Source organism: Balaenoptera ricei, chromosome 20, assembly GCF_028023285.1.
Source record: "Balaenoptera ricei isolate mBalRic1 chromosome 20, mBalRic1.hap2, whole genome shotgun sequence".
In the NCBI taxonomy this organism is placed as follows: domain Eukaryota; kingdom Metazoa; phylum Chordata; class Mammalia; order Artiodactyla; family Balaenopteridae; genus Balaenoptera; species Balaenoptera ricei.
The window spans coordinates 62,796,630-62,823,093 of NC_082658.1; the positions used below are offsets into that span (position 1 = coordinate 62,796,630).

General features: G+C 52.5%; 3 protein-coding genes across 7 annotated transcripts in view; 1 reads left to right on the forward strand and 2 right to left on the reverse strand.

The window, feature by feature from the left end:
* FAM83G (family with sequence similarity 83 member G) overlaps positions 1 to 2,490 on the forward strand; it is a 28,186-nt gene extending 25,696 nt beyond the window's left edge. The window contains exon 5 of the mRNA XM_059906906.1: positions 1,474 to 2,490. Coding sequence (XP_059762889.1) covers positions 1,474 to 1,869 — 396 coding nt within the window. The 3' untranslated portion in view covers positions 1,870 to 2,490. The remainder of the gene's footprint in view (positions 1 to 1,473) is intronic.
* The window catches only part of SLC5A10 (solute carrier family 5 member 10), a 66,004-nt gene extending 41,030 nt beyond the window's left edge, over positions 1 to 24,974 (reverse strand). The window contains exons 1-8 of one of the 3 annotated variants that reach the window (XM_059906909.1): positions 24,817 to 24,974; positions 11,501 to 11,572; positions 11,133 to 11,237; positions 10,753 to 10,812; positions 9,970 to 10,074; positions 4,016 to 4,121; positions 3,639 to 3,719; positions 2,008 to 2,213 (exon numbers count right to left, since the gene is read on the reverse strand). In XM_059906909.1, the coding sequence (XP_059762892.1) occupies positions 2,008 to 2,213; positions 3,639 to 3,719; positions 4,016 to 4,121; positions 9,970 to 10,074; positions 10,753 to 10,812; positions 11,133 to 11,237; positions 11,501 to 11,515 (678 nt within the window). In that variant the 5' untranslated portion in view covers positions 11,516 to 11,572; positions 24,817 to 24,974. Of the gene's footprint in view, positions 1 to 2,007; positions 2,214 to 3,638; positions 3,720 to 4,015; positions 4,122 to 9,969; positions 10,075 to 10,752; positions 10,813 to 11,132; positions 11,238 to 11,500; positions 11,573 to 12,521; positions 12,674 to 24,816 lie in introns of those variants that run through there. The other 2 variants (XM_059906907.1, XM_059906908.1) reach the window with 2 other exon arrangements.
* An 82-nt stretch (positions 24,975 to 25,056) lies between these two features.
* The window catches only part of PRPSAP2 (phosphoribosyl pyrophosphate synthetase associated protein 2), a 34,071-nt gene continuing 32,663 nt past the window's right edge, over positions 25,057 to 26,464 (reverse strand). For all 3 annotated transcript variants that reach the window (XM_059906912.1, XM_059906910.1, XM_059906911.1), the window contains one exon: positions 25,057 to 25,749. In XM_059906912.1, coding sequence (XP_059762895.1) covers positions 25,591 to 25,749 — 159 coding nt within the window. In that variant the 3' untranslated portion in view covers positions 25,057 to 25,590. The remainder of the gene's footprint in view (positions 25,750 to 26,464) is intronic.

A 26,464-nucleotide genomic window follows, 5' to 3' on the forward strand; every position in this document is an offset into this window, starting at 1 on the left:
CGAAAAGCGCCCGTGGCCCCAGCACACACACAGCTGCCGCTCGCCGCTGACCACACCGTGGGTGTCCCGGGGGCTGAGTAGAGTCCTGCCAAGCCCCCAGGACCCAGTGGGTCGGTACCTGCGTGGCAGGGGTTCTGGTCCAAGGCCCAGCAGTCGCCCAGGCAGACCCAGCCTGAGCAGGAGGAGGATGGGGAGGGAAGGCTGAGGCCAGGCGTGGGCCCCCAATGCTGGTGGCACTCTGGACCCCCTTGGGGGTCAGCTGCCTCCTCGTGTGACCTTCTTATCCAGGAGGCAAGCCCAGTCCAGCCCTGACCTCCAGGCCACTCGCTCGGCCTTCGTGTGAGCGCTGACTCACTTGGCCTTCATGGGAAAAGCTCCTGAATGCTGTCCCACCCAGAGACGCCGGTGCCACGCCAGGCCACGCTGAGCGCGGAGGGAACGAGAGGTGCCCTGGGGTGGAGGGGCCCCGGCTGGCCCGCAGGGCGGTCCCGACAGCCCCGCACGCCCTCCACCGCCGGCCTTCCCGCCAGCCCTCGTCCACCCCGGCCGGCGGCCCTCAGCCCTCCCAGGGTGCAGACGCCTGTGGTGGGCGCAGCCTACAAGGGGCTCTCTGGCACCGTGGCACAGATGGGAAGACTGCGGCCCAGCCTCACGGGTTTCTGGACCCTCCCAACCTAGATCGCTTGCCACTGTCACAGCCCAGGCAGGGTCTCCCGGCCCAGCGAGCGCGCGAGACACCCACGCTCGGCAGACGCAGAGCGCTCCTCGCCGGGCAGGCGCTCCACCCTGGGCCTCGGTGGCCTGGCCTGTGGGCGGGGCCGCCAGGCCCGCCTCGCAGGGATGCTGCCCCCTTCACCCCACCGTGACGGGCTGGCTCTCTCCCGGGTGGGGCCCTCGAGGCCATGGGTCCAGAGGCGAGGACGGTCATCAGGCCCGTGCCCGCTGAGGATCCGGTGCTCACGAGGCCCCTTCCCGCCCAAGGGCCACCTGGAGCTACCCGTGGCCCTCGAGGCAGGCAGGGCGGGGGCATCGTCTGCTTCTGCCCAGAGAGGGAGCAGGGCCGCCTGGTGCCCCCTGGCACGTGCCCAACTTGGGAAGGACTAGAGTCAGACTCCGGAGGAAGACCTGGCCGCCACCCTCGCCAGACACGCGGGCCCAGGTGGAGGCACTGTCTCTGACGTCCCCGTCCGTCCCTCTCACGGAGGATGTGGAGGAGGAGGGCAGGGGCATGGGAAAGAGTGGGCGCTGGCCTTAATGCGACCACGCAGGCAGGACCATCCCCCTAGGACACGTGGGGAAACCGAGGCACGGAGGAGTGGAAGACACTTGTCTAGGACCACCAGTTGGTGAGTGGCAAGGCCAGGAAGCAAACCCAGGTGGGCCGGCTGCAGTCTGCCTGGCAAGGGCCCCTCGGGAAGGGGCAGAGCTGCCCCAGCCCCCGGTCTCACTCGCTCTGCTCTCTCTCTCTCCCAGGGCCAGCGGTTCCACCACTACGGAGTCCCAAGGGATAAAGATGGCTTCCCGCAGCCGTCGAGGACCCTGGGACCCCCGCGGTACCACCCCGCCGCCGATGGCGCCCAGATCTCCAGCAGGAAAGCGGGCCCGGCTGTGGCAGGCCCCCAGCACTGGCAGGCCAAGGGTGGCCCGGGGCCCTGTGCGCGGCCGGGTCCTGGGACCCCAAGACTGGCCCGAAACGCCAGCCCCGAGGCCGACGGCAGGGCCACCGAGGAGCATCCCAGCCCCCTCGGAATCCCGTACTCCAAACTGTCCCAGTCGAAGCACCTGAAGGCCAGGATGGGTGGCGGCCAGTGGGCTTCATCCAACTCTAAACGGCAGCCCCAGGCCCCCCGGGACTGCAAGGACCCCTAACACCTTTTGCCCGGGCCTGAAGCCACGCCATCCACGGCTTCCACCCCAGCCCGGGCTCACCGTGCAGGTGTTCCCCGGCCGCCCTGACTTCCAGAGCCACCCTGGAAGGCAGGAAGGTAGGGAGGGCGGCGACCTCACCTGGTCGGTGCACCAGTACCAGGTGGCCATGATGGTCAGGCCGAAGGTCATCCCGGTCCACGGGAGGTCCCCCGTGTAGGGGTCTCGGAACATGTGCATGGCGTCTGCCCGCGGCACGTGGCAGGTCGTGTTGGAGATGATCCTGGATGGGACGGCCCGGGCGTAGGCTGCTGCCAGCTGCTCATACCCGCCGATCTGCTCGAAAGCTGGAGGGGGCGGGCGGGACAGGCACGGTTGGTGGCTGGTGGCCGTGACTCCCAGCCCCACTGCCCTCATCTCGCAAGTAACTTCTTGATGCATGAAACTCGACTTTTTCCCACTTCACCTTTTCCAGTGTCTGGAAAGGTATGGAGGTAGAGGGTTTTAAAAAAGGTGAATTCAAAGGACTATTTTATTTGTATTTAAAACAATAATATTAAACGAGCATTCCACACGAGGGCACCCCAGTGTCCTGCCGGCCTCTGGATGCCCACCAGCCTCAGGCGAGGAGCTCTCTGCCAGGCTGTCGACTCAAGGAAGCAAACGTGTCTTTTCTTGGCATTCTAGGACCTTCCTGAGGAATCTGAAGGGCTCACGTCCTGACCCAGGGGCTTCCAAAGGACATGACTTCGGCAGAGCTGAGAATGGCTGGGGGATGTGGCACTGAGAGGGGACACAGAGTCCCCAGAGGGGCAGGGGCGCCACCAAGGCTACACTGCCAGCCGGCCGGCGCGAGCCAACCACGTTCGCCCCCTCACCGCTCCTGTCTGCCTTGGGGTCTGGGCCCACCCGGGGCTTTTGCTTTGTCTGTGGTCACTGCCCCGCCCCCGTCCAGACCAGGCCTGGCTGCCTGGGTGCCTCTCCTGCAGGGGCTCCGGGGACACGGGCCCCTGGTCTGGGAGGAGGCTGGTACACAGAAGGCCGGGCAGCCACAGGCCCCACCCCCCCGCCTTCCCCAGCAGGCAGCCCGCTGCCCGGACTCTGGGCTCCCGGCATCAGTGCCACCTGTAGCCCAGGCCAGGCCAGGGTGAGTGCTCAGAGCGAACGGACGAACACTAGACACGGGTCGGAAACTGCCCAGCCACAGGGTCCTAGAGTCTGAGTCTGGAAGAGACCGTTTGCCCTCTATGGGATCCTCCTGGCTCTGCTTGCATACCTCCCGGGATGGGGATCTCACTACCTCTGGGGCGGCCCCCCGAGCTTCCTCCCTGTTCACAGACCAGGAGATCCAAACCCCCCTGCTCTCCACCTTGCCTTTGTCCCGCTGGCTTCTTGAGATCTTGGACATGCTTTGAAACAAGGGGGGCAGATGTCCAGGCAGGTCTGTGGTCTCCCAACTGTGTCTGCACAGCCACCCGCAGCCCCGCCCCCGTCGAGCCCCGAGCCCGCGTGGGTGCAGACGGCCCTGCCTCCTGAGTCAGGTCTGCAGGCAGACGCCAGCCGGCCCGGAGCTGGTGACAGAAGTGCCGCTGGGCAGCAGGGGTGGGAGGGGAGCAGGCCTCCGTCACCCAGGGGAGGCCGGCGGGGGGCTGACGGCCTTGTGGCTGGACCTCGTGAGGCCACCCACCCCCCGTGCGGACACCGGGGCCCCGACAGGGCGGCACCCAGACCCCAAAGGGCTCGCTGCTGTGACAGCCCCCACGGCCTCTCACCTTTGACCGTCAGGATCACGGCTCCCACCACCATGATGAGCGTTTGCAGGGCGTCTGTGTAGATCACAGCGGCCAGGCCCCCTGCGGATGGAGACAAGAGAGCTGGAGGGGCCCTGGCCTCGACGGGGGAGGGACAGGGAGGTGACCAGAGCTCCGGGAGGGACAGCTGTTCCACATCGACGTCCCCTGCCCTTGCACGGGTGGGTGAGCTGTGGACGCAGCAGCCGGGCCAGCGGAGCCAGCTGCAGAAGCCCGGGTGCCTGACACGAACTGGCCAGGTCCCAGGCTGTGGGAGGGGGCGGCCCCCTGCGCCCCGCCAGCCTCTCGGGTTCCCGTGTGTGTCCACAGGCCACAGCTGCCGCCCGCAGGCGCCGTACCTGCGATGGTGTACAGGGCCGTGATGGTGAGCGTGAGGATGGTGGACAGGTAGAAGCTCCAGCCCAGGCAGATGTGCACGAAGAGGGCCCCCGCGTACAGGTCCATCTGGGGACGGGAAAGGGGTGTGTGCAGGGGCCCGAGGTAACCGCGGGGCCCGGAGCGCCCACACCCAACGTGTGGCCTTGGTGCCCCATAGAGGAAGAAGGGGAGACACCCCCCAACCTGCCAGGGACTGTCCTGAAGGGAAGTCCTGGCTGTGGGCAAGCAGTGGGCAGGGGACGTGGCTGCTGTTCATAAAGTCCTGAGCGGCCCCTGCCCACCAGGGAGCAGTGTTGCCGTTCAGTCTGGCCCCTGCCTGGGGATGGAAAAGGGGGAGTCCGGGAGGGCTTCCTGGAGGCGGGGGGCCCAAGAAGACGAGTGGGCCTCCATCTCCAGACCCACGTCTGTCTGGGTCCCTGTCCTCTGCTCCCCGTTAGGCAGGGCACCCCAGGAAGAGACCAGATGTGTGCCAGGGGTGGGCTGGGGGGACAGAGGGGCCATCTTGCTTATTGACCCCCCATGGGGTTGACACTGAAGCCAGGACCACGTCTCAGGCCGAGGCTGCTTCCTAGGGCTGAACTGGACACAGTCCTGCCATCCCAGGCCCTGGGGCAGCACAGGGGCAGGAGTTGAAGCCCTGGGACGAGTCTTCCAGCCTCAGCACTGGAATGGGCCTTAGGGACCACAACCGCCCGGCCCCCTCCCAACCACTGCGCAGCGGGTGCCCGGGGAAGGAGGGAGGACCCCATCCTGTGGGACCTAGGGGCTGGGCCAGGGTCCCTCCCCCCACAAGTTTCCAAAACTGCCATTCTGGGCTTGCTTAATGGCAGGGAGATAACCCAAAATGCAGCCTTTGGGGCCAAGAGGCTCCTCAGAGAGCTGGGCAAGCCCGCAGGTTAGCCGAGTCGGGGACAGTCTGCCCGAGGCCCGGGGCACCGGCCCAGCTGGGGGCTGACCAGCCCCGCTCGGAGTCAGGCTTGTGGAACCCCTGCTTCCCCCAGGCTCCTCCCCTCCCCTCTCCTGGAGAGGGCACCCGCCAGCGTGGGCACTCAGACAAGGTGTTCTCGGGAGGCGGCAGCCCCTCACTCTGGTCCCCCCACCCCCCGGCTGTGAGTGTGTGTGTCCACCTCCAGCCCAAGCTAAGAAGCCCAGAGCTGCTGAATATCAGAGCAGGAAGGACTCTCCAAGCCCCCTGCCCCATCGGACCAGGGACAAACTGAGGCCCACGGAGGGCAAGCGACCTCCCCAAGGCGACGCTCTGGCAGGTATCAGAGATGGAGGGGACAGGCGACGGAGCAGGGGGGCTCTAGAAAGCAGCAGCCCCTCCTCCCACCTGGCTGTCCTCCAGCCACTGCTCAAGACCACTCCCCGGACCCCATCTGCCTCAGAGGACAGCCCTGGTCTGTGTGCCCGGCCTTCAGGCTCTGGCCACGCATCCCTTTAAGCCCAGGTAAGTCCGGTCACACCAGACTGGCCGACATTCCACGCCAGGCACTTTGCTGCCTCCAGGCCTTGGCTCGCCCAGGTCCCTCTGCCCTGGGGCCTCCCAGTCTCTGCATCTCATCGCACAGGACTCAGCCCGCCCGACGCCCTGCTCCCCGACTGCTCTACTGCTCAGGGACTTCCTTCCAGGGCAGCGGATCTGAAGAGTGATGCGCGGGCAGCGGGAACAGCACGGGCACAGGTGTGGAGGTGGGACTTTAGCCGCCGTCCCCCCTGGGGACCCTACGCAGCCGCTGCTGGAGGCCAGCAAATGTGCGGTTGCCTGCCGGCTCTAAAGGAGACACCGCGAGGAGCCTCAGACGGCCCCCCGGCAGGATCTGACCTCTCCTTCTGCCGACGGAGCTCCCTCTCCTGGGGCCCCATGTGAGCTGCAGCCTGCTAGAAGCTAAGAGCCCCGCTCGGACCTGGGCCTGTGTCCCTGGTGAGCACGTCGCCTCACCTCCTGAGCCTCTGGGTAAAGTGCGGGTGCAGATGTGGAGAAACACAGGCACTTGTGCTCGGCCCCCTCTGGCCCTGCTGGCTTCTGCAGGCCCCGCGCAGGGCAGGCCGGGGAGGCGCAGGCAGGACCCCTGAGGGAGCCGCTCCACTCCACAGAGCGGGGCACGGGCGCAGAGGCACGAAGCGACTGGCCCAAAGCTGCACGGTTGTGAGCAGGGCCGCGGGCTGCAGGGCTGACCCTCGGGGCCCCTGAGAGGGTGGACCCCCCTCCCTGCACCATCCCACGGGCTTGCAGGGGCCATGAGCCCCGGACACGGGAGGGAGCTGGGCTGAGCTGACCTGAAGGCTAGGGCTGATCCGCTGGCTCCTCACAGCTCCCCACAGGCACGTGCCCCCTGGCTGGGCCCTGCCCTGCCCTGGCCACCTTCCTGCACGGGACCCTATTGCCCCCTCCCTTTGTGGGTAGCAGAGAAGCTGGGCAGGTCCCTGCACCGACACTTACCACGCGTTTACCCTAAATCATCCTGTGTCCCTGACCCCCAACCTCGCCCATCTCCACAGAGGCTGTCACTGTCCCTTCAGTGTTCTGGACACGTCTCACCTTTGCCACACTCCCTGCACCCAACCCACCGGCCACGGCTGTTGATTCTCCAAAGTACTCCTGCCCGCCTCCACTGTCCCCGCCCTGGGCCCCATCCCTTTGAAATCCCCTCGCTGGTCCCTCCTGCACTCGGCTTGTTCAGAGGGAGCTCCGAGGTCTCTGCATCTCCACTCACGCAGAATGAAACCCACCGCCCGGCCCAGAGGCCCTGCACGCACCCTCTCCCCAGCCCCACCGGCTTCCCTCAGCGGCTGGACCACCCTCTCCAAAGCAAGCCTGTCCCCTGCTCCTTCTCTTCCGTCCAGATTTCAGCCCTGCATTTGCTGCGCTGATCACCCTTGTACCACTTAGTGTGGATGCACGGCTCCGTTTACTTATCTCATCTGCCTGGAAGGAAAGGTCCTTGAGAACGAGAAATGGGTTCATCATGGGTGCCCACCCAGGGCCTGGCACACAGCAGGTACTCAATAAACAGGCACGTTTGCATAGACCAGGGGCTGGCACACTACAGCCCACAGGCCTGATCCCATCAGGCGCACTGGTGTGTCTTTCAAACGCCAACAGCAAACTTCAGTGGTGTGTAAGTGGCGTGCAAAACTGAGCATACTTTCTATCTGGCCCCTCACGGAAAACCTAGCCGAGCCTGACATGGATGATTCCATTCAGTCCCATGAGGTGTGCCGGGCACCTAGTACCACTGGGGATACACCAACGAACAAAGAGAAAAAATGGGGGAGGCGGACCGTGGCCATTCTGATGAAATCATTCGGCGTAAGAAGGTAGCACGTGTGTGAAAGACAGGGGGCGCAGGTCTGCACCTGCGGGGCAGCCGAGGGCCTCGCTGAGAGGGTGAGATGTGAAAGACCTGAGAGGCAGGGGCGTGAGCCACATGGATATCCAGGGGAAGAGGTTCCGGCCAGAGGACACAGCAGGTGCAAAGGCCCTGTGGCAGGGTCAGGCCTCGGGTGTGCTCGGTGTAGCTGGAGTGATGTGTGCGTCGGGAGAAGCAGGAGAGGTGAGGGTCTTGTCGGCCACGGTTGGCCTTTACCCTGAGTGGCCTGGGGTGTCAGGCCGGGTTTCTCTATTTCCCAGAGCACATGGTGATGGAGCTCAGTTCCCCCCAAGCTCGTGTGAGGCCCCCTGCCACCCATGACTTGCTCTCTCTGCAGGCCACTGTCCCCACCTGGGGGCTGGCGGCAGGCGGGCCCTGTGGTCTCTGGACAGGCTGCAGCTGGTGAGGGTCCTGGGTGTGCAGACATGTGGGGGCGTTCTTTGGGGCTCCACCCAGTGAGGTCAGGGCCTCTGGGGGCCGGCTGGGCACACACACCGCAAACAGCTTCAGCCCAAAGCATTAGCTGGGGGGCCCCAGTCCCTCCCAGACCCAGCCCAGCCATCCGCATTCCTCCTGCTTCCCTGTCCGCTTCATCCAGGCAGGCCCAGCATCGGCACTGAAGCCCCAGCCTTGAGGTTCCCCATTTTACAGGTGGGCAAACTGAGTCATCCCATCACAAAGTGGAGTTTGAAGTGCCACGTCCTGGCTCCTTCAGCACCACAGGGCAGTGGTCGGGCCCACTGGGCTCTAACGGTTGTCTCTGCCCGATTCAGCAAGTGGTGACCTTGGGCAAGTGGTGGCCACTCCCTAGGTCTCAATCGTCTTGTCTGTAAACAGGGCTGCGCACGAGGTGGCCTCTAAGGACCCCCCACTTTGCCCCCCAACCCCGCCATTCTGGACGTCCTGCCCAAGCTCTGAGTGTGAGGTGTGAGCTCTGCCTCAGAGCCACCAGCGGGACGAACAGGGGGGTGGGCGGGGAAGGAAGCCCTACGCCCAGGGGTTGGCCTCGCCAGACTGCCCCCCGCCCCCCGCGCAGTCCATCCTCCGGGGGTGCCGCTGGCACTAGCACAGACCTGACCGCGTCACCTCTGCTCAAAGCCCCCAGGGCCCCTCGGGCACTCCTCACTCATCTCTGACGGAGCCCCCTGGGCCAGGGCCCTGGGCCAGGGCGGGAACTGCCACCCAAGAGCCAGCTGCGGCCCTCAGGTCTGGCTCGTGTGATGGCTGCTCCGCCTCAGCCGCCACCGCTCCCTGTCACCTCCCTCCCAGCCCCTCCTCTGCTCCCGAGGCGCCTGGCCCCTGCAGTCCGGGCCTCCGGACAGGACCACCCCAGACGCGCCCCACGCCGCGCACCTCTCTCCTTGGCGTTTGCGCCCCCCTTGCCGTCGGTACCCCCTTCTACACTAGACCCCAACCAACGCCACCCCAGCAGGCGCCGCCAACCCCTCTTCTGGCTCTGCACGGTCCCCCGCCCACCGTGACACACCTGCGTCCCCCTGTACTGAGGCCCTGCTGCCGGGAGGCGGCCGGCACGGGGGGCACGGGGGGCGCGGGGGGCGCGGGGCGCGGGGGGCGGGGCGGGCGGGGGGGGAGGAGCCCGCGTGGGAACCGGGCCTGCGGGGCAGCGGCGCCGTCCGGTCAGCAGAGGGAAGGCCCAGGGGAGAACTCTTAGGACCCGTCCAGGGAAGAAGGCGGCGCCTGCCCTCTAACCACCCCGAGACCCACCCAGAACGAGACGTGCAGCTCCGGTGGAGGCCCGGCCGGCCGAGGCTCCCGGGGCTGCAGCGGCCGCGGAGGAGGAAGCCCCGGCCACGCCCGCAGAAGCGCCGGGCCGGGCGGCCAGGCCTCACGGGGGAGGAACCAGGCCCGGGGCTGGGCGGGCTCGCTCGGCCGGAAGCAGGCCGCCCAGGACCCGCCGTCCACCTCTGAGCCCTCGCAGGAGCCGGAGCTGGAGCGGCTGGACGGCCTCAGGGGACCGGCAGGCACCCAGGACTCGGGAGGGAGAACCCGAGGCCTGGTGCTGCCGCAGAGTCCCCGCGCGCTGGGGACCAGCTCCCCGCCCTCCCGGCCTCCGTCTCCCTACCTGTGAAACCCAGGGTGTGGACAGGACGCGCCCCACGCTGGCCCTCCAGCGGGGCCAGGCCCCCAAGGGAAAGGGGGCGCCGCGGGGTCAGCCTAGCGGAGGACTGACCACCACCCGGCCTCACGGGCCAGAGACCTCGGGCTCTGGGCGCCCCCTAGTGGGCGGTCCCGGCTCACCCGGTGCCGGCCCTTAACCAGAACCCCTGACACCCCGTATCCAGAACCTGGGCAAAACAGGAGTCACAGGGCCTGCGTTCTGCCCCCACATTCGCCGGCTGCTGAGCCCAGCCCCAGGGTGCTGGGCCAGCTGTGTGACCCTGGGCAAGTCAGTGTGCCTCTCTGGGCCTCAGTTTCCCCAGCTGTTAGACAAGGCAGAGACAGATCAAGGGATGTCAGGTCCCTTCGAGGGCCCCAGAGCAGGGATGTTCCAGCCAGAAGCTGGGGGTGAGGCAGCTCACCGATATCTTGGTGAAGACAGACAGCAGCAGCGACAGGACAGACAGGTACATGCGTATCCGTTGGCCTCCATAGCGCTTCTGGATGTATTCAGGCATGGTGACAATCTGGCGGGGGCACAGGGGCAGGGGTTAAGCATGCTGCGAGACCACGGCCAGTGTTCAGGACCAGGAGCTTCTCACAGTCCCAACACCAGGCCTGGAATTCCAGGCTAAGCGTTCCGATCACATCCTGAGGGGCTCAGGCCGGGGCATGGCAGCCTGAGACAGGAGGAATGGATTCGGGGGACTGTGTCTGGGGGCACAGGGATGAGTTTGCAGGCCGTGGTGACAAATCCAGATGAGCTTCGGCTGGTTGGGGAAGCTGGCTGTGCCAGACTGAGACATCCAGGAAATGGGATCCCCTGGACTTAGTGACAGCCCAGCTGGGGCTGAAGGAGCGGCAGAGTCAAGGACAGTGTCTCCTGGGTGTGCCACCCAGGTGTGCAGCCCAGGTGTCTCACCCAGGTGTGCAGCCTGTGTGCTCGGGTAGATGCATCAGCCCCCAGAGGCAACACGCAGGTACAGGAGAAACCAACAGACGAGGCCCATGGGCTGAGGTCCGAGGGGACCTGTCTTCGTGGGCTGATGGGAATGATAGTTGGACTAACAACAAACCCAGAACTGAGAGTTGTGGGTTCACTCACCTTGTGAGTGAAGCCAGGGGTCCTGCCCATCACCACCACCCACTCCAACCAAGGCCCGGACGCAGGTGAGGCTGTCCTGAGGCCCCAGGAGCAGACTAACCTCCGAGGAGATGTAGATGGGCACGAACACCCACGCCAGGGCCAGCAGCACGTATGTGGCCTGAGGGGGACAGAGGCAGAGTAAGCACAGCAGACACCAGGGGTCTGGAGGCCTGAGTTGCCATGAGAACCTGGGGCGGCCCGCTCCCCACCCCCGCAGCCCTATAAACAGATGGCCAGGCAAAGGCTCACGGCTTCCCGCTGCTCTTCAGCATTCTGAAGACCCAACTTCCCCAGGAACACCGCCTGCCTGGACGCTGGGAGCTGCCCCTCTGGCCACGGAGGGGTAGGCTCTGATGCAGCCCCATCCAGCGTCTCTCAAGGTTGCTGTGCTTCCTCCCACGGCCCCCCACAGCCTGGGCCCGCCTTCCAGGAGCTCACGTGCCACTCGAAGCCTGCCACCGCCAGGCCTCCAGCTGCGCCCGAACCCGCCAGTCCGATGAAGAGGCCCGAGCCCTCGCTGCTGGCAAAGAGGGAGGCTCCCATCTGGAGGAGAGAGAGGAAAAGGATCTAGCAAGAGGCCCACCCCGACTCCGAGCCCCACCTTTTCCACGTTTTCCAGCACCCCAGCTTGGGGACCCCCTGCCAGTCTCAGCTTGCCCCGTCACTGCCTGCTTGGGCTGGCCTGGGGGGTGACCTTGGGTGAGGAGGACACACATAGTGACCGCAGGGATGCAGATGAGGGCTGACCTAGAGGTCAGATGCGGCCCCACCGGAAGGAGGGGCGGGAGGAGTCAGGGTGCACTCACCGGCCCCCATGTCATGTCCCGGCCCGCCAGGAAGTAGCCGCTCACCGTGTTCCTGCTGGCCCGGCACGAGGACTGCAAGGACAGAGGTGGAAACTGGAGCCCTCGCGTGGCTCATGCCGCTGTTGCGGAAACAGTCCGCTGGCTCCCCAAAGAGTTAGACGCACAGATTATCCCGGGACCCAGCAAATCCACTCCCAGGATACAGAGAACTGAAAACAGGTGCTCGAGCAGGTGTACTCAAATGTTCACAGCGGTGTTATTCACAACAGCCAAAGGGTGGAAACAGCCCAAATGCTCATCAGCTGCTGGCGTTAGGAGTAGACAGGAGGAGGCCCTCCCCTCTGTGCAGGGTCCTGGGGTTCACTGGGCAAGTCCCTGTCCCCTGAAGCCCCGGGGTTCACCTGTAAACGGGGCTGGCCTCTGGCCCGGGGCTGTGAGCGGGTTAGGGTGATGTGCACAGTGCCTGCATAGAAGGGGCCCCGCTGCAGCCTCTGATGACCTAAATCACTTCTCTCCTATCAAAGGTGGGAGAAACTGGCTTATGAACTAGGCTAGGCTGCTGGACACGGAGTTGTCAAAACAGAGACTCCCAGGTCCTGCGCGCCGCGCCCCGCCCCGCCTCTGGATTCTGGCCTAGCTGGTGTGGGTGCAGCTGAGAACCCCTGTGATTCTATTGTTCAGGGCAATGTTCGCCCTGTGAGTCCATCTGACATCGGAGGTGAGGCCAGGAAGACGGCGTGCTGTGCCTGGGCCACCAGCTTGTCAGCCGCATAGAAGGCCCGGAGCCTCCCACTCGGCCTGCCCTTAAAGAGACTTCCTATTCCTCACTTTAGAGACTGAGAAGCTGTTGCCAAAGAGCGAAAGGGGCTTGGTCAAGGTCTCCGACAAATCTCTCCCGGGGCTGGGAGCAGGACCCCGCAGGCACCAGGCCTCCAGGGAGAGGATGCAATGCCCAGGGACGTGCCGGCCGGTTCCCACACCCCACCGCCCACCCCAGCTGGTACCACCACCATCCTCTCACCCAGATGCCCACGGCCACGTTCAGGGCAAAATACACGGTTATGATGGTGATGTCGACCACACTCAGCTGCGGCCCGGGGGCGTGGGGACCGCTGGTAGAGTTGTCCGCAGCCATCCTGCAGCAGGGCCAGCTCGAGCGAGAGGGACTGAGGCCAGACCAGGGCAGAAAGGGCTTCCCGGCAGGAAATAAATTGATGATTAAACCGAGCCGACGGTGCCGTCTCCTGCCCACGGTGTGGCCGCGTGCAGGGAAGCTGCTTCAAAGTGCAGCTACATCTCCTCCACCCCCAGTGGGGATCGAGGGAGTGGGGAGCGCTCGGGGGAGGCTTGGGAAAAGTAAAGGGAGCCTAGTGGATCCAAAGGTAACCAGAATAGTCCCAGAAAGGGGTCGTCACTGAATGGGTGGCTGAACCTGTATGTAATTCGGATAAGAAGCACGGAGGGTTGGGGACAGATGCCCCACTTCTGGGGACACTGCCAGGATGGCAGCCACATCCTTCTGCAGCCAGCAGGCCGTGAGTGGACCGAGAGGGTCTTGGGATAGTGACTTGCGTCACGTGGTTCACTCCCAGCCACGGCAGTCCTGGTCCTAGAACATCCTTCGTTGGACAATAAAGGCCTCTCACCAAATTTCCTGCTCCCTTTTCTAGACCAGTGATCAGGCCAAACCGTCCCATCCTGACCATCCTCTTGGGTCCCCAGGGTCTCCCAGGACCACAGATACTGGGTCCCAGTATCTAGCAAGCGTCTGCCAGGGGCTGAGAGCCACCATGCTTAGCTTTTCTGCACACTGTCCCCTTTTGCGCTCAGAGTAGGTGGTATGGGTCACAGTCAAGGAACGAAGGCAGGAGGCTGGCCACCTGTCCCTGCATGACCACTTGAGGGCCAGGGCTGGGCTTCAGCTCCACATCTGACCCCAGATGCTCCCCGTTGGTGGCAATGATGTCTCTGGTTCCACTGGGTCCTTCCTGCTCAGATGCTTGCTCACTCATTAAATCAGTGTGTACAGCCGGGTGGGTCTCAGCGTGTGACATTTGGAGTTTAACCGGGACACGCAGCCCCTCCAGAAGTGTTAATGAGTGAACGGCTGGCACTGGGAACACACTGGCCTGCAAAACCAACTGTGCCTGTTACTCGGTAACCAAGGCGGAGGGTTTAAAGATTAATCCCCTCACATGCAGGACTAGACAGGGAAGAAAAAGTAAGTCACTGCTTACAGTAAAGTCAGGCAAGCTCAGACCGCCCCTCCCCAACTACCCTCACCTTCAACAAACTAGCCTCTCAGGTGGTTTTGCTTCCCAAGCCATTGCTAGAAATGTATCGTGAATCAAAAGATCACTTTGTACTGGTCAGAAGGACACAACGGGATAATGTCCAGATTTATTAAACTGGTCTCCTAAAGATGCAGTAGCTGAAAGAACAGTTATTTGGTCCCCGCTCCTCAGCCTGGGTCTCGGAAGGAAATAAACCACTTAGAGACCACCCTGCCACCCCCTCCACCTTCTGATCGAAAGGCCTGGGGAAAGGAGGCCAAGAAGAGCTGATGGATGGCGACAGGGAGAGGGCGGCAGTGGAGGAAATGAAGGGATCCTTTATGTCCTGTTTACAAACACCACTTCTGACACCAAATGGGTGTGGGTTTTCTCCACTCCGGCCAATTCTCCATCCCTCTGAACACCAACTGGGTGTCCTGTGACTCAACTCAATTCTGACATTATCTGCGAGTTAGCGCAGACCCCACAGGCTAAGGGCTCAGTCCGGCAAAACTGCTCCCACTTCACATGCCAGGTGCAAGTCCTGGGCCTCCCGTACTTCTGCTGACCGTCTGTAAATTGGGAGCTCCCATACCCCTTCTTCAGGTTTGATAATTTGCTAGGATGGCTCACAGAACTCAGGGAAACACTCGATTACTTATGATTGTTATAAAGGATATTTACAAAGGATTCCGATGAAGAGGTCCATTGAGTGAAGTCCAGAAGAGTCCTAGCAGCAGTGTGTTCACCAGCCTGGGACAGTGTGTTCCCTTCATCGTGTGGGGCTTTTATGGAGGTGTTGTCACCTAGGCATGATGGATTAAATCACTGGCACTAATAATTAGCTCAAGATTGAAACTTCCAATCCTCTAATCATGCCGTGGTCTTTCTGGTGTCCAGCCCCCATCCTGAAGCTCTCTAGGGGCCACTGGATTGTATACTTTAAAATAGTTTAAGTGGTGAATTTTATGTTATGTGCATTTTACCTTGAGAATAAAAAACATAGGCTTCTGGAATTTAAAAGGCGTTAGAGGTCTTGGCCTCCTGCAGAGATGTACTGAACCAAGGTAGAACCCAGCACCTATTAAGATTTTCTTCAAATAAACAGCAATACAATACTAGTAGGGGACTTAAATGCCTCACTCTAACAATGGATAGATCATCCAGACAGAGAAGCATAAGGATACAGTGGATTTGAACAACACTACAAACCAATAGACCTAACAGACATATGCAGAACATTCTATCTAATGACAGCAGAATACATATTCTCAAGTGCATATGGAACATTTTCTAGAATAGACTATATGTTGGGCCACAAAAGAGGTCATAGCAAATTCAAGAAGACTGAAATCATACCAAGTATCTTCTCTGACCACAGAGGTATGAAACTAGAAACCAATAACAAGAAGAAAACTGGAAAATTCACAAATGCATGGAAATTAAGCAACACTCTCCTGAAAAACCAATGGATCAAAGAAGAAATTATAGGGGAAATAAAAAAGTTCCTTCAGACGGATAAAAATGGAAACACAACATACCAAAACTTATAGGTTGCAGCAAAAGCAGTTCCAAGAGGGAATTATATAGCAATAAATGCCTCAATTAAGAAGCAAGAAAGATCCCCCCAAAATAACCTAACACTATGACTCAAGGAACTAGGAAAAAAACAAATGGAGCCCAAAGTTAGCAGAAGGAAGGGAGTAACAAAGACTAGAGTAGAAATAAATGAAATAGAGAACAGGAAAGCAATAACAAAGATTAACCAAACTAAGAGCTGGTTCTTTAAAAAGATAAAAAAATTGACAAACCTTTAGCTAGACTAACAGAGGAAAAAAGAGAGAGGACACATATCAACGAAATTTTAAATGAAAAAGGAGACATTACAACTGATACAACAGGAATACAAAGGATGACAAGAGGCTACTATGAACAACTATATGCCAACCAACTGAACAACCTACAATAAACGGAAAAATTCTTAGAAACATACGAACTACCAAGACTGAATCAGGAAGAGATAGAACGTCTGAACAGACCAATTCCTGGTAATGAGATTGAGTCAGTAATCATAAATTTCCAAATGAAGAAAAGCCCAGGACCAGATGGCTTCACTGGTGAATTCTGCCAAACATTGGAGAATTAATGCCAATCCTTCTCAAAATCTTCCCAAGAACATCAAAGAGGAGCTTGAACACTCTCAAGGTCACATGACAAGGCTAGCATTACCCTGATGCCAAAGCCAGAGAAGGACGCTACAAGTAAAGAACCAATATCCCTGATGAATTTAGGTGCAAAAATTCTCAATAAAATACTAGCAAACCAAACTCAGCAGCACATTAAAAGGATCATTCACCATGATTAAGTGAGATTTATACCTGGGATGCAAGGATAGTTCAACATATGGAAATCAATGTGATAAATCACATTAATAGAAAGAAAGAATAAAAATCATATGATCCCTCAATAGAGGCAGAATAAGCATTTGACAAAATTCAACATCCATTCATGATAAAAACTCTTAACAAATTAGGTACAGAAGGAAGTTCCTCAACATAATAAAGGCCATGTATGAAAAGCCCACAGCTAACATCATACTCAGTGGTGAAAGGCTGAAAACTTTTCCTCCAAGATCAGGAATAAGACAAGAGTGTTCCCTCTCCCCACTGCTATCCAACACAGCACTGGAAGTCTTTGCCAGGGCAGTCAGACAAGAAACAGAAACAACAGGCCTCAGAACTGGAAAGGAAGAAGTAAAACTGTCTCTATCTGAAGATGACATGATATTGTATGTATAAAAAATCCTAAAGACTCCACCAAAACAAAACAAAAACAAACAAAAAAACCCTGTTAAATCTAGTCAACAAATTCAGTAAAGTTGCAGAATACAAAATTAACATACAAAAGTCAGTAGCATTACTATACACTAACAACAAATTACCTGAAAAGGAAATAAAGAAAATGATCCCATTTACAATAGCATCAAAACCAATAAAATACTTGGGAATAAACTTAACCAAGAAGATGAAAGATCGCTACTCTGAAAACAATAAGACATTGATGAAATTGAAGAAGATGCAAATAAATGGAAAGGTATCTTGTGTTCACAGATTGGAAGAATTAATATTGTTAAAATGTCAATACTGCCAAAAGCCATCTACAGAGTCAATGCAATTCCTATCAAGATTCCAATGGCGTTTTTTAGAGAAGTAGAAAAAAACAATCCTAAAACTTATATGGAAACACAAAAGACCCCAAATAGCCAAATCCTGAGAAAGAAGAACAAAGCCGGAGGCATCACACTTCCTGATTTTAAGCTATATTATAAAACTGTAGTAATCAAAACAGTCTGGTTCTGGCATAAAAACAGACAAATAGACCCATGGAACAGAACTGAGAGCCCAGAAACAAACCCAAGCATGTACAGTCAACTAATATTTGACAAGGGATCCGAGAATACTCAATGAGAAAAGACAGTCTCTTTAATAAATGGTGCTGGGAAAATTGGAAATTCACATGTAAAAGAATGAAACTAGACCCCTATCTTAAACCACTTACAAAACTTAACTTGAAATGAATTAAAGACTTAAATGTAAGACCTGAAACTATGAAAAACTCCTAGAAGTAAATATAGTAAAAAAAAGCTCCTTGACATGGGTCTTGGCAATGATTTTTTGGATATGACACCTAAAGCACAAGCAATAAAATAAAAAAACAAGTGGAACTATATCAGACTAAAAGATTTCTGCATATCAAAGGAAAAAATCAACAAACTGAAAAGACAACCTACAGAATGGGAGAAAATATTTGCAAACCTGTATCTGATAAGGAGTTAATATGCAAAAAAAAAAAGAATTCATACAACTCAATAGCAAAATAAATAAGTAAATAAATAAATAAATAAAATTTAAAAATCTGATTTAAAAATGGGCAAAAGGCCTACATAGACATTTTTCAAAAAAAGATATATGAATGGCCAACAGGTACATGAAAAGATGCTCAACATCACTAGTTGTTAGGGAAATGCAAATCAAAACAACAATGAGATATCACAAAATGAAAATTTCAAAACATTGCTGAAAGAAATTGAAGACCTAAATAAAATGGAAACACACCCCGTGTTCATGGATTGGAAGACTTAATATTGTTAAAATTGCAATACTCCAAGTATTTCATTCTTTTGGATGTTATATATTTTGGGGGGGGCAATTACTTGATATACATCATACATTTATTAGTGAATATCCCTCTGAAATCAGCTACAATATTAAAAAAAATAATGATTGCACTATTTGGTCAAGCAGAACCAGGAACTTTCATTAAAAAAAAGTACAGGACTTCCCTGGCAGCAGTGGTTAAGAATCTGCCTGCCAATGCAGGGGACACAGGTTCATTCCCTGGTCCGGGAAGATCCCACAGGCCACGGAGCAACTAAGCCCGTGCACCACAACTACTGAGCCTGCGCTCTACAGCCCGTGAGCCACAACTACTGAAGCCCGCGCGCCTAGACCCTGTGCTCCATAACAAGAGAAGCCACTGCAATGAGAAGTGCGCACCACGACGAAGAGTAGCTCTTGCTCACCGCAACTGGAGAAAAGCCTGTGTGCAGCAACAAAGACCCAACGCAGCCAAAAAAGAAAATATAAATAAATTTATTTTTAAAAAAGTAAAAATCTGTTAAAAATTTCAATTAGTATACACATATATATAACATACTGGTTATGTTACATGCTACAAACCAAGGTGAATCCAATGGAATGGAAAAAAACATACATTTTCTTTTTAAAAAATATTTATTTATTTGGCTGCACCGGGTCTTAGTTGCAGCATGTGGGCTCTTAGTTGTGGCATGCAGGATCTAGTCCCCTGACCAGGGATGGAACTCGGGCCCCCTGCATTGGGAGCACGGAGTCTTAATCACTGGACCACCAGGGAAGTCCCTCAAAGTATTTTCTAATTCACCTTCTGGTTTCTTCTTTTATCCCACTGGTTTTTAAAAAATGTTTTCTAATTTCCATGCATTTGTGAATTTTCCTGATTTCCTTCTGTTACTGATTTCTATTTCATTACACTGTGGTCAGAGAAGACACTTTGTATGATTTCAATCATTTTATTGAGACTTATTTTGTGGTTTATCACGTGGTCTATCCTGGAGAATGTTCTATGTGCACTTGAGAAGAATGTGTATTTTGCTCTTGTTGGGTGTATTTTGCTTTTGTTCTGTACATGTCCATTAAGTCGAATTGGTTTATACTGTTGTTCAAATCCTCTGTTTCCCTATTGATCATTTATCTAGTTCTATCTATTATCTTCAGAGGGTGCTTAAGTCTCCAACTATTATTATTGAATTGCCTACTGTCCCTTCAATTCTGTCAGTTTTTCCTTCACATTTATTGGGGGCTCTGTCGTTAGGTGCATATATATTTATAATTTTTATATCGTCTTAATGAACTGACCCTTTTATAATCATATAATGTCCTTCTCTGTCTCTTGCAGGAATTTCTGTGTTAAAGTCTACTTTTTCTGATATTTGTATAGCCACCCCTATTCTTTTGGTTACTCTTTTTTAAAAATATTTATTTTTCCTTATTGTTTTGGCTGCATTGGGTCCTAGTTGCGGCACATGGGATCTTTCATTATGGCGCGTGGGCTCTTCTTTGCAGTGTGTGGGCTTCTCTCTAGTTGTGGCACATGGGCTCCAGAGCACGCAGTTTCTCTAGTTGAGGCGCACAGGCTCAGTAGTTGTGGCACACGTACTTAGTTGCCCTGTGGCATGCGGGATCTTAGTTCCCTGACCGCGGGGAGCGGCAGACAATCGGCCTGAAGGAGCGGCCACGGCACCAGCTCACAGGAGGGCAGTGACGCGGACGCCTCGCCAGGGCTTCTGTTTCTGTTCTATTTCTTTTCATTAAGACTGGAATCAAGCTTATGTGTAAACTATTGGTAATTTAAGTTTCCTTTGTGTCATTCAGTGTAAAACTGTCTAATTTGAAAAAATGTAGGTTATGAAAAATAAAGATTTAGGCACTGAAAAAAAAAAAAAAAAAAAAAAAAAAAAACCCGAATCCCCTGCATTGGAAGGTGGATTCTTTACCACTGGACCACCAGGGAAGTCCCTCTTTTGGTTGCTCTTTGTATCAAATATCTTTCCATCTTTTCACTTTCAACCTTATTTGTGTCTCTGGAGACAATTCTTTTGCACACAGCATATAGTTGGATCACTTTTTAAAAATAATTTTTAATTTCTTTTAACATTGTGTAAGTTTTGTTTGTTTGGCCACACTGCATGGTTTGTGGGATCTTAGTCCCCCGACCAGGGATTGAACCTGGGCCCTAGCAGTGAAAGCACCGAGTCCTAACCACTGGATCCCCAGAGAACTCCTAGTTGGATCATTTTTTTAAAATCCATCCTGCCAATGTCTGCCTTTTGATTGGAAAGTTCTATTCATTGACATTAATATAATTACTGATAAGGAAACACTTCTGCCAGTTTGCTATTTGTTTTCTATATGTCATATCTTTTTTAGTCCTCAATTCCTCCACTACTCCTTTTTTGGTGTTGCATAGATATTTTCTAGTCTACCATTTTGGTCCCCTTCTCCTTTCTTTTCCTATGTATTTTTTACTTATTTTCTTAGTGGTTGCCCTGGGGATTACAATCAATATCCTAATACAACGGTGAATTTTACTAGTCAGCTTGGCTAGGCTTTGGTACGCAGTTTTTTGACAAACCAGTCTAGGTTTTTTGTTTTTGTTTTTTTTTAAAGACTTTATTTTTTTTAGAGCAGTTTTAAGTTCACAGCAATATTGAGCGGTATGTACAGAGATTTCCCACATGGCCCCAGCCCCCAACACGCACAGTCTCTCCATTATCAGCAACCCCACCAGAGCGGTACATTTGTCACAACTGGTGAACATACATGGACACATCACCACCCGAAGTCCACAGTTTACATTAGGGTTTACTCTTGGTGTTGTACATTCTATGGGTTTAGACATATGTATAATGACACATATCCATCATTATAGTATCACACGGAGTATTTTTCACTGCCACAAAAATCTTCTGTGCTCTATCTAGTCCTCCCTCCATCCCCACACCAACCCCTGATCTTTTTAGTCTCCATAAAGACTGTCATATAGTTGGAGTCATATAGTATATAGCTTTTTCAGATTGTCTAATAAGATTCATTTTAGTTTCCTCCACATCATTTCATGGATAACTCATTCCTTTTTGCTGCTTGAATAATATTCCACTGTCTGGAAGTACCACAGTTTATTTATCCACTCACTTACTGAAGGACATTTTGATTGCTTCCAAGTTTTGGCAATTATGAATAAAACTGCTATAAAATTCCATGTGCAGGTTTTTATGTGGACGTAAGTTTTTGACTCCTTTGGGTAAGTACCAAGGAGCATGATTGCTGGATCACATGGTAAAAGTGTGTTTAGTTTTCTGCCAAAGTGATTATTTTGCATTCCCACTAGCAATGACGGAGTTCCTGTTGCTCCACATCCTTGTCAGCATTTGGTGTTGTCAGTGTCCCAGATTTTGGTCATTCTAATAAGTGTGTAGTGTATCTCGTTGTTTTAATTTTTAGTTCCTTGAAGACATGCAATAGAGAGCATCTTTTCATATGCTTATTTGCCATCTGTGTATTTTCTTTGGTGGTGTCTGTAAGGTCTTCAGCCCAATTTTTAATCGGGTTATTGTTTTCTTATTATTGAGATTTAACTGTTTTTACCAGTCCTTTATCAGATAAGTGTTTTCCAAAGATTTTTCTCCCAGTCTGTGGCTTGTCTTTCACTCTCTTAACAGTGCATTTCACAGAGCAAAAGTTTTTAATTTTAGTTAATTCCAGTTTACCAATTATTTCTATCATGGACCATCCCTTTGGTGTCATATCTAAAAAGTCACTGCCATACCAAGGTCATCTAGGTTTTCTTCTAGGAGTTTTATGTTTTTGACTTTTACACTTAAGTCTACATTCATTTTTTTTCCCATGTGAATATCTAGCTATTCAAGTACTACTTGTTGAAAAAATTATTTTTGGTCCACTATGTTGCCTTTGCTCCTTTGTCAAAGACTGGTTGACTATATATATGTGGGTCTATTTCTGGGTGCTCTCTATTCTGTTCAATTGGTCTATGTGTCTTTTCTTTCAACAATACCACACTTGTGATTATGGTAGTTTTAGAGTTGTCTTGAAGTGGGGTAGTGTGAATACTCCAACCTTGCTCTTCTCCTTCAATATTGTATTGGTGATCCTGAGTCTTTTATCTCTCCATGTAAACTTTAGGATCAGTTTGTCAAAATCCACATAATAACTTGGTGGGATTTTGATTGGGATTGCATTGAATCTTTTTATTTATTTATTTACTTTTGGCTGCACTGGGTCTTTGTTGCTGCGTACGGGCTTTCTCTAGTTGTGGCGAGCAGGGGCTACTCTTCGTTGCGGTGCATGGGCTTCTCATTGTGGTGGCTTCTCTCTGTTGCAGAGCATGGGCTCTAGGTGTGCGGGCTTCAGTAGTTGTAGCTCGTGGCTCTAGAGCACAGGCTCAGTAAGTGTGGCGCATGGGCTTAGTTGCTCTGTGGCATGTGGGATCTTCCTAGACCAGGGCTCGAACCTGTGTCCCCTGTACTGGTAGTTGGATTCTTAACAACTGCACCACCAGGGAAGTCCCTGGGATTGCACTGAATCTTTAGATCAAGTTTGAAAGAACTGACATCTTGACAATTAGTCTTCCTCTCCATGAATATGGACTATCTCTCCATTTATTTAGTTCTTTGATTTTTCATCAGAGTTTTGCAGTTTTCCTTATATAGATCTTATACATGTTTTGTTAGATTTATACCTAAGTATGTCATATTTGTGGTGCTAATGTAAATGGTATTGTATTTTTATTTTCAAATTCCACTTGTTCATTGCTGGTATATAGAAAACCAATTGACTTTGTATCCTGCAATCTAACTATAATCACTTATTAGTTCCGAGTTGGGGTGGAGGCATTGTTACTCTTTCAGATTTTCTACATTGATGATATTATCTGAGAACAAAGCAGTTTTATTTCTTCCTTCCCAATTTGTGTACCTTTTAAATCCTTGTCATATTGCATTAACTTGGCTTTCCAGTACAATGTTGAAAAAGAGTGATGAGAGGAGACATCCTTGCCTTATTTCTGATCTTAGTGGGAAAGCTTCTCGTTTCTCACCATTAAGTATGATGTTCACTGTAGGTTGTTTGAAGATATTCTTTAACAAGATGAGGAAATTCCCTCTCTACTCCTATGTCACTCAGTTTTTATCATGAATGGATGTTGGATTTTGTCAGATGATTTTTCTGCATCAATTGATATAATCATGTAATTTTTCTTTTTGTAGTCTGTTTTTGTGATGGATTACACAAGTTGATTTTCAAATGTTGAGACAGCCTTGCATATCTGGGATAAACCCACTTGGTCATGCATAATTCTTTTTATACATTGCTGGAATTGTTCTGCTAATATTTTGTTGAGGATCTTTGCACCTATGTTCTTGAGATATTGGACTTTGCTTTATTTTTCTTGTAATGTCTTTGTTTTTTGTAGTAGGGTAATGCTGGCCTCATAGCATGAGTTAGGCACTATTCCTTCTTCAGCTGGAGGAGGAGGAGCTTGCAACAATGGGGGAGGTGAAGTAACAATGGCTACCAGCCTCTTTGCACTTCTTTGATCAGAAGCCGGTATCAGCTATCAGAGCACAGATCCCTGCTATCTGGAGGAGGGGGCCTTTTTGCCTATCCTGGTTCCCACAAGCTGGTACAGACTGCTCCAGGAATGTGTGCAGAGCTGCCTGCCACAGGGCTGGGAGTGGGGGCCGGGTATCTCCAACTGTACTAAGTGCTGGTTTTGACCAAAATTAGCTATAATCTACTGTCCAACACTTCCCCTGGAAATTGCAAACCTTCAACAGACTCCAGAATTCCAAAATCATCAGATGTTATTTGCCATTGCAACTGTCCAGGTGGAGAGACAGATTCCTGGTGCTTCCTACTCCATCTTCCTCAAATCCTCTCTGTCTGGTTCATTTTTATTATTTCTCTCTCCTTATTGATATTCTCCATTTGGTGAGACATAATTCCCATGATTTCCTTTAGCTCTTGAGCATGTTTAAAACAGATGACTTCAAGTCTTTGTCTAGTAGGTCTAAAGTCTGAGCTTCCTCAAGGAAGACCCTGTGTATGGGCCCAACCTTCTTGTTTCTTTATATGCCTCGGAATTTTTTGTTGTTGTTGAAAACTGGTATTTTAAATATTATAATGTGAAAGTCTGGAAATCAGATTCTCCTCCCTCCACAGGGTTTGTTTGCATAGTGGCTTTTCTCAACTGATTTTGTAAAGTCTGTATTCTTTGTTGTCTGTGGCAACTGAAATCTCTGGACAGTCAGCTAGTGAGTCACCACACACTTCCGTAAAACCCTGAAACCAAAAAAAAAAAAAAAAAAAAAAAGAGAGAGAGAGAACAACTCTCCCAGTCTGTAGATGGGCTGTGTGTCCTGGGGCATGCCTTCAACACTTTGCCAGAAAATTTACAACCTGGCCTTGGCCCTCACTTCTTGCTTACACAGAACCTCAAGGGCAGCCAGAGGTGCGAGCTTAAAGGCTTTCTCAGGTCTTTTCTGAGCATGCACTCAGAAAGCAAAGGTGTAAGGTTTTTTGGAAGAAAAAGTAATCTTTTTCTTTATAAGAAAGTCTTAATTCTTTCTTGCATGAATTGGAGGGGACTGCCATTACATGACCTTAGTGGCATAACTCATGGGACCCCAGTGTCTCCCAGCCTGATAAACTCTAAGGTAGAGTTTTGAGTTCTGAACTCTGACAGACAATATTAGATGCTTGACACTGACAAGGGTCACATCGCTTGCCCTCTGTAACCCCCTCCCCGCCAGCATCTCATTCTCCAGAGCATGCAGTGCTGCATTTTGTTTAAACAAGGAGCAGAACAAAGATGCCACGCCAAGGAGCCACGCCAAGATGCAGATGGCAGCTCACGCCAACTCCTGACCTGCCCCAGTGGCTCACAGCTGGTGTTCCAATTCCTCTCCTGCTGCAGTCAAGTGACTACGCGTCGAGAACGTGCAGGGTCCTGGACAAACAGAACAGGGAAGATTACATCCCGAAGAGATGACTGCATCACCCCAAAGCTGCGGAAATCTCAACAAGCTGGTGAACATTTCAACATCCACAGCATGTACATTCAGCTCTCATTTTATTTTAGTTATAAAACAATTGCCAAAACACAAAGTTAAAAAAAAAAACACACACACAAATACAGTTTTTATTCCTTCTTTTGTTGCAGAAAATAAATAACGGTCACATATTCCATATGCGTGTCTATAAAAGCATTTCTAAAAATGTAATTTACTGGACTTCACAGCATAATCTTTTTGGCTTTTCACCTGCAGTATCATACAGTATATCATTTTACTTTATTAACTTTTTAAAGCACCTGGGCTCCAGCAACTTTGGGAAAAGGTTGTTTGTGAGCTTAAAATTTTTTTTCCAAGCTATTTTTTCAACAGGTAAACTGAACACAACCAGGTCTTAACTTACTTTATTTGAGAGGAGAATATAGTTTTTCTTTTATAAAAACTGCCCCCATAAACTCACAAACACCCAAATGGACTTAAGAAGTTGGTCTATCTTCACAGGAATTAACAAAAGGAAGGAACAAGACACAGACGGTCCCTGTGAAACACACCAGCCAGGCATGCGCCTCACGGTGCCTATTCTTACTATTCCAGTTTGGCCCTCGAGAGTTTTAAGAAAGGAAAGCTGCTCAGTCATCTAAACCTATGTTTCTGAAAAGGTAGGACATGGACTCCCCATTGTGAATCCGACGGATGGCTTCTGAAAGGATCATGCTTATATCCACAGTTTTAATTTTGGGGCACTGGAGCTTCTGGATTTCATGTGGAATTGTATTGGTAACCACCACCTGCAAATCAAGAGAAAAACAAGAGATCATAAAACCAAGTAGCTTCCTGGCTTGACCTGAAAATCTGATATATTCTCACATCTCTGAAGTCCTATTTACAGGAGGACTGTGGGTCTACTGTGCCTTCAGCAATGTTTTCAGTCAGTGTGAATGCTACCTGTATCTTAGGTTAAGGTTTGAAAACCTTACACCCACTATGACAGCTACAGGCAAAAAGACAGATAACAGCAAGTGCTGGCAAGGACATGGAGAAACTGGAACCCTCATTCACTGCTGGTGGGAATGCAAACTGGTTCGGCTGCGTTGGAAAACAGTCTGGAGGTTCCTCAAAAGGTTAAACATAGAGTTACCGTGTGACCCAGCAATTCTCCTCCTAGGTAGACACCCAAGAGAAACGAAAACATCTCCATTTGCAAACGTGTACATGAGTGCTCATGACAGCATTATTCACAACAGTCGGAGTGGAAACAACCCAAATTATGAACAGAAAGCAAAAAAATTACACGCATACAGTGAAATACTACATGGCAATAAAAAGGAATGAAGTACTGACACCTGCTACAACATGGATGAACTTGCAAAAAACATTATGCTAAGTGAAAGAAGCCAGAGATAAAAGGCCACATATTATATGATTCCATTTATATAACATGGCCAGATTAGATAAACCTATTGCAGAGATAGAAAGCAGATTACTGGTTGCCTAAAGCTGAGT